Source organism: Apis dorsata, unplaced genomic scaffold (assembly GCF_000469605.1).
Source record: "Apis dorsata unplaced genomic scaffold, Apis dorsata 1.3 scaffold_342, whole genome shotgun sequence".
Lineage (NCBI taxonomy): Eukaryota > Metazoa > Arthropoda > Insecta > Hymenoptera > Apidae > Apis > Apis dorsata.
The window spans coordinates 277,117-288,964 of NW_006263609.1; the positions used below are offsets into that span (position 1 = coordinate 277,117).

Sequence of the window (11,848 nt, forward strand, 5' to 3'; positions counted from 1 at the left end):
TATATAAGATTTTTTATTTCCAAAATATAAAATTTTATTGTTGTGTATTTACATAATATAACATAAATAATATGTATAAAAATAAAAATTTTATCAAACATATTTTTGTAATTCATTTCAAATACGAAATTTGAAAAATTTTAACTTAAAATTATAAAAAAGATACTATTTATAACGAATTTTAATAAATTAAAATATACAAATAAAATATTATTTTATATTATTTTATCAAAAACAAATATTTAGCAGATTATATTTTTTTAAAATGATATATATATAAATATAATAATCAAATTATTATATATATATATATTATTATTAATAATATGAAGTATTAACACTATCTAATTAATTGAAATATATATAATTTAAAGAATAAAAATTTTGAATAGAATAATTTGAATGTCTGTTTAAGCCAATGAAGGATGGCGCTTTAGGCCAGTCCGGTTTTTGAAGAAATATGGCGGATGTCGAGGTGAGTCTGTCACGTGGAAGTTCAAAAACTATATTATTGTCTTGTAATTACTAATTATTTATGTTTGATTTTATTATAGTTAACGAAAGCATTAAAAGATCTGCCAAATCGAATTCAAACCGCCAGTAAAAACGAGCGGCGAGAGATTCTACAAAATGTCGTCAATGTGTTGTCAAATCCTGGTAAGGAACGAAAATGTGAATAATTTTCTGATAAGAATTTATAATTTTTTTAAATAAAAGTATTTAATAATAGAAAAAGAAAAAGATTATATATATATATTTTTTATAAATATATTAAAAAATTAATGTATTAAGAAAAAATAATATTATATATACTATAATTTTATAACGTATCAATTTATTAACCGACATTTATTAACCGACAATTATTTAATTATAATACTTATAATTTTTATGTAATTTATATTATTTTGTATATTATTTTTAATATTTTAGTTTTTTTTCACTTTTACTATTAATCACATAAAATAAAGCTTTTTTTTTACAAATATTAAAATATAATATATATATATTTATATATTAAATTTTAATATTTTGACATAAATTTAATATTTTTTAAGAAATGAAAAATATATAAAATATCATATTTTGTAATTAATATACTTTATATTAATGTATTTCATATCTTATAGTATGAAATAATTATATATAATAAAAAAGTAATATATATTTCAATCATAATTAAATTATCATTATGATTGAAATATATATTACTTACTTTAATTATAATATTATCATAAAAATGTTATTATGTTATATGAATTATATCGTTTAAATTTTTAGCATAAATTTTGTAATTATATTACATAATATATCTATTATTATAATTTATATTCAAGCAAAAAATATGTAAATGGAGAAAATAAATTAATTTTATTTATAATAAATATTTGCACTAAATTATAATAAATTTGCACTAAAAGTAAAAGAAATATTTAAAATATCTTTTATATATTATATAAATTGTAAAAATATTTTTATCATTTTTTTATATTAGAAATAATATTATTAAAAATTTCATTTTAATTGAAACATTATTACTATTATATATTTATAGGCATCAATGAGAAGATTGTACATGGAATTTGCAAAACCATATCTCTTACTTTACATCGATATAAGGATACTGCTTCCCAATCTTACGTGAAAAATTTAATTGAAGAATTATTAAAAAAGCAACCAGAACCTTCAATAAAACATATGATTAATATTGTAATAGAACAAGCTACATGGCATAAAAATGTAGTTCCTACGTATGTAAATGTTACATAAATAGTTTCTCAAATATATTTATAATATTAATGCAATATTTTATAAATTATTAATAAAATATTTTTTAGTCTAAACACAGCTTTAACTGCATATCTTGCATTAAAATGGTCAACATTAATTGTTTTACATGGATATAAGAGCAATTTAAATATCAATACAGAATTACCAAAACTCATTGAAGCACAAGCAAATTTGAGTGCAGCAGCTTTGGCATCTATGGATAAAAAATTGACAGAAAAAGTATATGTTTTATTAGCACATCAATGGTCAAAGATTAAAGATATTGACATTGAATATTTAGAAACACTAACAAAACTAGAAGTTGAAAATGGTGTAATTGTTCTTGCTAGTTTACTCACTAAATATTTAGTCACTGCAAAAAAAAGTGAATTAGTGGCAAAATTGAAGGTAATGTTCATTAATAATATATTTTTAATAAAAAAATCTTTTTATTAATAATGTTTTTTATTTTTTTTAATAAATAATTTTTTATAATAAAAAATTTTTATAATAAACATTATCAAACAAATATATATTTTTTTACAGACAAACACCATAGATCCTTTCATAAAATTAACTATTAGTTGTAAAAAAAAGCCAGATCTATATGTTGTTCATAACGCTGTACCTCTTCTTCGTAGAATATCTCATGATGAATTTAAAAGTCAACTATTACCAGCTTTGCAAAAAGCTATGTTAAGAAATCCAGAAATTATTATTGAATCAGTTGGATATATTTTAAGTGGTTTAAGTCTTGATTTAAGTCAATATAGTCAAGATATAAGTAAAGGATTATTTGCAAATTTACATTCAAAAGAAGATTTAGTTAGAGATGAAGCAGTGGGAGCTTGTCGTAGACTTGCTCTTCAATGTTCAGATACTATTGCTTTGGAAAATTTATTGTCATCTGTATTTGCTGTATTTCATGGATCAGAAGGGAAACTTACAGTTGCAACTCATAAAATTTCTGTATTACAAGGTGCTGGCAATCTTAGTTATAATGCAGCTTCAGGAAGTAGTGTTGAAAGATTAGCTGAAACGGCTTGTGAACATTTCATTAAAGTTCTTGAAACTGAAGTTCATGAGAAAACTTTAATTCATGCTCTTGAAATGATGGCTTTATGGACTAACAAATTTGCAAACAATGTCCCAAAATGTGTAATAGATGCATTTAAAAAAGGCATGACTGCTAAAACTTCAACTGCCATAGTGCGTACTGCTTATATTAAACTTTTCTTTTCTGCACCAGTAGCTTCTTATTCTGAAGCAATAACTCCATTACTATTACAATCATTAACAAGGGCTATACAATCTGCACAACCAGCTGCAGTTACAGAAGGTTTAATAGCTGCTTATTTATTATTGAAATTTGTGCTTGCTAATCAAGTGGAAAATGATAAACAAACTATATTATGGAATGCAATTGATGAACAAATATTCTTTTCTGAAAAATTTTTGTCAACTTGTGGAGATGATATTTTATATCATCTTATGTTGCTTTGTGAAAGATTAATTACTGAATTTGGAGATAGGTTGAATGAAAAAACTTTAAATGGCGTACATAGAGCAATTGTAGCATGTGCCACTGCTCCCAAGTATAAAATAAGAAAACGCTGTTTTCCGTTAATTAAAAAAATTTTAACTGGTTTAAGTACATATGGTCCTGCACAAGAATTATTAATGGAATATAATAAATTCTTAGAACGTGTAAAAATTAAATCTGAAAATGATGAAAATAAAGAAGAATCTTTTAATTATGAAACAACTGGTAGATGTCTTGCAGATGGATTACTTGCTATTTGTTCAGGTTCTTTTTTGTTCGAATCAGCTGCTATGCAAATGGCAAAAGATGCATTAATACCATCTCATCATCCTGCAATTTATAAAGTAATGCCAAATTTATGGTTTAAAATTGCAAAGAATTTCAATCTTATACCAAAACACTTTTTATGTTCATTTAATCATGAAATAAAGAAAATACTTGTACAAAATTACAAACCTATTGCTAGTTATGAAAATGCATTGACAAAAGTAATATCTATTATACCAGACATTATACTACCTGTAATAGTATCAAACATTACAAGTAAACTTGATGATGTAGAGATTTTAAAAGTCACTAAAGATGAATATTTTACTTATCTCACTCCAGAAGGAGAATTATATGATAAGAGTGTATTACCAACAAATGATGAAAATGATATTCTCAATTCAATGAATATGAAAAGGGAAAGCAAAGTATATTCATTTAAAGAACAGCAAGAAGAATTACAACTTAGACGAGAATTATATGAAAAAAGAAAGAAAGAAGGGAAAATAAAAGAACCTAAATTAACACCTAAGCAAGAAGAAATTCTTAAAGCTCAAATGGCAAAAGAAAGTACAATTCGGAAAAGATTAACAGAATTGAAACTTAAAATAGATAATGTTGTATCTCTAACTGTATGCTCTATGTATGGAAATGGTCAAGAATTATCTTTCTATTTAAAAGATCTTCTACCTCCGATTTTAAAAAATTTAGGATCACCATTAGCTGCTCCTGCAATGTCTAATCTTTATATTCGTTTAAAAGAAATTGTAAAAATAAACAATCCAGTTCTTAGTGATGTAGTAGCACATGTTACATTACGACAATTACAACCTCAATGTGATTTAAATCATGCTTGGGAAGAAGAAAATCTTGATACTGCAGTAAAAAGAACTTTAAATCTCTTGCATACAACAGCAATAAAACAAAAAAAATTATTTACAGCACCAACTTTTTGTTATATTTTTCCTTTTATAAAAAAAACTTTATTATCCTATAAAGATGATAATATGATTGTTCAAGGATTACAAATAATACAAGAACATGCTAAACAAAGAGGGAATTCTTCTGATTTCAGAGATATGAAACATCCTCAATTACTTCCACGTAAACATATGTTTGATCTGTTAATAGAATTAATGGAAATCACAAGTGGAAGAGTACAGACACATGCAGTTGCAACATTATTAGATGTTGCTCAATCTGGTAGTGGTCAACCAGGTACTGCAATAGCAACTAATGAAGATATAAATTCTTTAATTGGAGCATTACAAAATTCTTTATCTGCAATAAGAGATGCAGCATTGAGAGCTTTAACAGTAGTAAGACAAGCTTTTCCATCTCAGAAAGAAGATCCCGATCAACTTTCTTATCTTATTAGAAGAATATGGATTGCTAGATTCGATGTTTGTGATGAAAATAAAATCCTTGCAAATGAACTATGGAATGCTGCAGACTTAGTAATGGATGCAGAAAAACTTTCTGATGAACTTATTAAAGATACTGCACATCCTGTAGAACCTATACAGCAAGCTGCTGCTTGTGCTTTGGCACAATGTTTAATTGAAGTTCCCCATTTAGTACCAATAATATTAGATAAATTATTACAAATGTATCAAGATAAATTAGCTATGATTCCGCCAAAATTGAATGATTTTGGTCGTATTGTTGAACAACCTATTGATACTTGGGGTCCACGACGAGGTGTAGCACTTGCATTGGCTCAATTGGCACCTCTTCTTAGTGCTGATAGTGTACTTAAACTTGTGCAATTTTTTGTTTCTATTGGTTTAGGAGATAGAAATCAAGCTGTTCGTACAGAAATGTTAACTGCAGCTGTAGCTGTTGTTGATCTTCATGGAAAAGCAAATATAACTTCTTTATTACCAGTTTTTGAAGAATTTATGGATAAAGCTCCTAAAATTGGAAGTTTTGATTCAATTAAGCAGTCTGTAGTTATTCTTATGGGATCTTTAGCAAGACATTTGGATAAAGATGATTCGCGTATTAAACCAATAGTTATGCGTTTAATTGCTGCTCTCTCTACACCATCACAACAAGTACAAGAAGCAGTAGCTAATTGTTTACCACATCTTGTGCCTTCTATTAAAGATGATGCACCAAGTATTGTAGACAAATTAATGGACCAATTATTAAAATCAGACAAATATGGAGAACGTAAAGGTGCAGCTTATGGTTTAGCAGGTATAATCAAGGGTATGGGAATTTTGGCATTAAAACAGCTTGATATTATGACCACATTAACTAATGCCATTCAGGATAAGAAAAATTACAGACATAGAGAAGGAGCATTATTCGCTTTTGAAATGTTATGTACAATGCTTGGTAGATTATTTGAACCATACATCGTTCATGTTTTGCCACATTTATTGTTATGTTTTGGAGATTCAAGTCAATATGTTAGAACAGCAACTGATGATACAGCTCGTGTAGTTATGAGTAAATTGTCTGCACATGGAGTAAAACTTGTTTTACCTAGTTTATTAGCAGCATTAGAAGAAGATTCTTGGAGGACTAAAACTGGTAAATAACTTAAATATTATTATTTTTATTGTAATTATTGTAATTTATATTTAAAGAATTATATAATTTTTTTTATCATTTTAAGGATCTGTTGAATTATTGGGTGCAATGGCATATTGTGCACCAAAACAACTTAGTAGTTGTTTGCCAAGTATAGTTCCAAAGCTTATTGAAGTACTTAGTGATTCACATACAAAAGTTCAAGAAGCTGGTGCAGAAGCTCTTAAAGTTATTGGAAGTGTAATTCGTAATCCAGAGATTCAAGCTATTGTACCAGTTTTATTAAAAGCTTTACAAGATCCTTCTCATAAAACAGCTACTTGTCTACAAACTCTTTTAGATACACAATTTGTACATTTTATTGATGCTCCATCGTTAGCTCTCATTATGCCTGTAGTACAACGAGCATTTTTGGATCGTTCAACAGAAACAAGAAAAATGGCAGCACAAATCATTGGAAATATGTATTCTTTAACTGATCAAAAAGATTTAACTCCATATTTACCAACTATTATTCCTGGTTTAAAAACAAGTTTATTAGATCCAGTACCAGAAGTACGAAGTGTATCTGCAAGAGCATTAGGAGCCATGGTACGAGGAATGGGTGAATCAAGCTTTGAAGATCTACTTCCTTGGTTGATGCAAACTCTTACATCTGAAACAAGTAGCGTTGATCGATCAGGTGCTGCACAAGGGCTTTCGGAAGTTGTGAGAGGATTAGGTGTTGAAAAACTTCATAAACTTATGCCTGAAATTATTAGTACTGCTGAAAGAACTGACATTGCTCCTCATGTGAAAGACGGTTATATTATGATGTTTATTTACATGCCAAGTGCATTTACTACAGAATTTACGCCTTATATTGGACAAATTATCAATCCTATTTTGAAAGCTTTAGCTGATGAAAATGAATATGTTCGTGAAACAGCACTTAGAGCAGGACAACGTATTGTTAATCTTTATGCTGATTCTGCAATTATGTTATTATTACCAGAATTAGAGAAAAGTCTTTTTGATGATAATTGGCGTATTAGATATTCATCAGTTCAATTGCTTGGAGATTTATTATATCGAATCTCTGGTGTTTCGGGAAAAATGTCAACAGAAACGGCTAGTGAAGATGATAATTTTGGAACCGAACAATCGCATTTTGCCATTATTAATGCACTTGGTGCTGAAAGACGAAATCGTGTTTTAGCTGGATTATATATGGGTAGATCAGATGTTGCATTAATGGTACGCCAAGCTGCTCTTCATGTATGGAAAGTTGTTGTAACAAATACACCAAGAACTTTAAGAGAAATATTACCAACATTATTTACTTTATTACTTGGCTGTTTAGCTAGTACAAGTAATGATAAAAGACAAGTAGCAGCAAGAACATTAGGAGATTTAGTTAGAAAATTAGGTGAAAGAGTATTACCAGAAATCATACCTATTTTGGAAAAAGGTTTACAAAGTGATCAAGCTGATCAGCGACAAGGTGTATGTATTGGATTATCAGAAATTATGACAAGTACAAATAAGGATATGGTGATAACCTTTGTAATCAGTTTAGTTCCAACAGTAAGGTAAATATTTAACCAGATTTTAACATATTAATGTTTCTATAAGTTCAATCCAAATGTTTGAATTTAAAATCATTTGAAATATTTATGAATATATAATATTATATTTATGAATATATAATATTATAAATAATTGAACTTAATATAATGTTTTGAAATCAGAAATATATTGTATATTTTAAAAAAGTTTAGGTGATTTTGATTTTTAATTAAAAAAAAAATTTTTTTTGGCAATTTTAAATATTCCAATTTCTAGTTGATTCAAAATTTATTAACTTTTATTTGAAACATTTTTTAATAAGATTATTGAAAATATTTAAAATATCATATACAACAGTTTGCTAAATTATTATTATTATCATTATTATTTCAAAATAATTAATGTAAAATACTTGTGAAATGTTTGAAACATTGAAGATAAAAATAAATATAAAAATTGATATATAAAAATATCAGTCAAGGTTTATTTGATTATCAAATTTTGTATTTGTTTTTATCTTTAGAATCGAATTTCTAAATGCATCCCAAATATATTAATATATTAATTTCTATATATTCTTAAATTATACTAATTAATTATAAAAAATTATATTAATAAATCATAAGTTATACTAATAAAATTTTATTATCATATTCTAGAAAAGCATTATGTGATCCATTACCAGAAGTTCGACAAGCTGCAGCAAAAACTTTTGATGGTTTACATTCAACTGTAGGAGTAAGAGCATTAGATGATATATTACCAGCAATGTTAACACAATTAAATTCACCAGATCCTGCAGAAGCAGAGAATACTTTAGATGGTTTACGCCAAGTAATGGCAATAAAATCTCGTGTTGTTCTACCATATCTAGTACCTCAATTAACAACTCCACCTGTTAATACAAAAGCATTATCAATCTTGGCAAGTGTAGCAGGCGAAGCATTAACAAGATTCCTTCATAAAATTCTACCAGCACTGTTGACTGCTCTCTCTAGTGCTCAAGGATCACCAAATGAAGTGCAAGAATTAGAATATTGTCAAGCAGTAATTTTGTCTGTTACTGATGAAGTTGGTATTAGAACAGTTATGGATCAACTTATGGAAGCCACACGAGCAGATGATCCATCTAGACGTCGAAGCGCTGCAACTTTGTTATGTGCTTTTTGCCGGGATACACGTGCAGATTACAGTCAATATGTTCCACAATTATTACGAGGTCTCATTCACTTATTTACAGATGACGATAAAGATGTATTACAAATGAGTTGGGAAGCTCTTACAGCAGTTACCAAGGTTATTTTTGTGTTTCACTTATTATATAAATAAATATCTTAATCTTAATATAATATAATATCTTTATCTTAATATAATTTTTATAAATTAATATATTAAATTTCATTTTTAGACTTTAGCATCTGATCAACAAATTGCGCATGTACAAGATATTAGACAAGCTGTTCGATTTGCAGTATCTGATTTAAAAGGACAAGAATTATTACCAGGATTCTGTTTACCAAAAGGAATTACCCCTATTCTTCCGATATTCAGAGAAGCTATATTAAATGGTCTGCCAGAAGCAAAAGAACAAGCAGCTCAAGGCCTTGGAGAAGTTATAAAATTAACTAGTGCTTCAGCATTACAACCAAGTGTTGTACATATTACTGGACCATTGATTCGAATTTTGGGTGATCGTTTTAATTGGAGTGTTAAAGCAGCAGTTTTAGAAACTCTTGCAATTTTACTTGGCAAGGTAATATTTTATATATATTATATATATAATATTAAATATTAAGAGAAAAATATTACAAATAATTACTTAAATACTTCGATTAGGTTGGAGTTATGTTAAAACAATTTTTACCACAATTACAAACTACTTTCTTAAGAGCATTGAATGATAGTAATAGACAAGTGAGATTAAAAGCTGCTTATGCTTTAAGTAATCTCATTGTAATACATACTCGTGTAGATCCATTGTTTACAGAACTTCATACTGGCATAAAAACTGGTGATGATCCAGCTATTAGGTATAAATCAAAAAATTAAATATTTTTCATAAGTTATTTATAAATTTCTAATTAAAATTTATATATATCTACATATTTTATTCAGGGAAACAATGTTACAAGCTTTAAGAGGTGTTCTTACACCTGCTGGTGATAAAATGACAGAACCAATGAAGAAACAAGTTTTTGCTACTTTAAGTAGTATGCTTGGTCATTCTGAAGACATTACAAGAAATGCAGTAGCTGGTTGTTTTGGAGCATTGATAAGATGGCTTAGTCCAGATCAACTTAACGTTGCATTTAATGAAAATTTATTATGTAAGTTTAATTATTTGAAAAAATAAATATTGTTTATGAAATATTTTTTTATATAATATAAAACAATATAAGTATGATACATAAAATATTAATATATTCATTGAACAGTTAGAAATTCTGAAAAATAAAGAAGAAATTCTAAGAATAAACATAAAAGTTGAAATTTACATATTATAAATAATTCGTGATAACATATAAAAAGCTGATATAACAAAAACAGAACATTTCCATCTTGCTTCACAAATTCAATTGCTTAATAAACTATAAGCAATATTTTTGCATAATTAAGTTTTCTGTTTAGAATTAATCCTCCAAAGGTGTTCTACGAATATATTAACTCTATAATTAATAATATAATTAGTAAATCTATAATATATTAATTATATAATTAAGATATTTAAAATTCAAATTTAAAATTTTTTTTACAATTTTTTTGTGATTTTGTATTTTTTTTATAGAATATGTTTAACATTAAATTATTTAACAATTAACAATTTTAACAATTTATAGGTAATGATTCAACTGTTGATTGGATGCTTAGACATGGACGTTCTGCAGCATTATTTGTCGCATTAAAGGAATCTCCAACAACTGTTTATAATAATAAAGAAAAAGATCGCGTTTGCAGTGTAATACTTTCGTATTTAAGTGCTGATCGAGTCCAAATTGTTATGAATGGTGTACGAGCTTGTGGTTATTTGTTTCAATATCTTATGAATGAAGGACAATCTATACCTCAACAAATTTTATCTCCGTTTGTACGGGTAAAAATTTAAAGATTATATAATTTTATATTTATAACTTTTTATAAACATATATAAAAATAAATATAAAATAACTTATATAAATAATTTATCATGTAAATAATTTTAGTCGATGAATAACAATAGCAATGATGTAAAACAATTATTAGCCAAAGTTTGCATTCATTTGGCTCGTAACATATCGCCAGAAAAAATGTCACCAGAATTACTTAAATCACTTTTACCTATGTTGGTAAATGGAACAAAAGAAAAAAATGGTTATGTAAAAGCTAACAGTGAACTTGCTCTCATAGCAGTACTTAGATTAAGACAAGGAGAAGAAGAACATCAGGTATTTATCAATTTATATTACACAATACAATTTATATTACAGTTTATATTACACAAATATAAACTGAATTTGAATACTGATTAGATTATAATTCTATTTTAATTAACTATTTTAATTAAATTATATTTTTCAGCGTTGTATGGCTTTCTTGGATGCTGGTGCAAAAGAATCGTTATCAGATGTAGTCAGCAAAGTATTGCGTAAAGTTCTATCTCAACCTGAAGGCAAAATAGAAGAATTGGATGATACATTACTTACGTGAGAGATATTGTATGTCCTGGGGCTCATTACGTACTGTACCCATTCTAATAGTTATACTATCAATAATTATTCGAACAATTTTTATAAAAAGACTCACTGTTCGTCTACTACTTGCATTATAAAGACATTAGTTCGTTCCATATTGTATCTCGATAATCAATTAAACAAAGTAAAATGTAACAATCGCTCGATGGCATTCAAGTTACTTAAAGTAAGGTATCCTGTTTATCGAATAGTTTGGATACATGTAGATATTTTTATGAAAAATGTTTTGTACTATCAATTTATTAATCTGTTTTTTTATATTTTAATCATTAGTATAACGAATTTATCTCAAAAATATAAATTTATAAATGAATCGATAGAAAGTAATGAAATATGTCGAACTTGAAAATAATTTATGATACAAATTAAATTTTGATCGTATTGTACATTCGCGATACATTTTTTTGGTATGATTTGTTAATAGTATTATTAAAAATAAATTATTTTATTT

The 11,848-nt window shown here is 26.7% G+C and overlaps 1 protein-coding gene across 1 annotated transcript; it reads left to right on the forward strand.

Annotated features, from left to right (window-relative positions):
• Positions 1-351: 351 nt before the first annotated feature.
• On the forward strand, positions 352-11,543 carry LOC102675915 (eIF-2-alpha kinase activator GCN1). The gene is made up of 13 exons (XM_006618161.2): positions 352-475; positions 555-657; positions 1,556-1,751; positions 1,839-2,178; positions 2,317-6,121; positions 6,207-7,692; positions 8,329-8,965; positions 9,078-9,422; positions 9,506-9,699; positions 9,785-9,996; positions 10,507-10,760; positions 10,870-11,091; positions 11,225-11,543. Exons 1-13 carry the CDS (start codon positions 461-463, stop codon positions 11,351-11,353), a joined length of 7,938 nt encoding a protein of 2,645 aa, XP_006618224.1. The 5' UTR covers positions 352-460; the 3' UTR covers positions 11,354-11,543.
• The last annotated feature ends 305 nt before the right edge of the window (positions 11,544-11,848 follow it).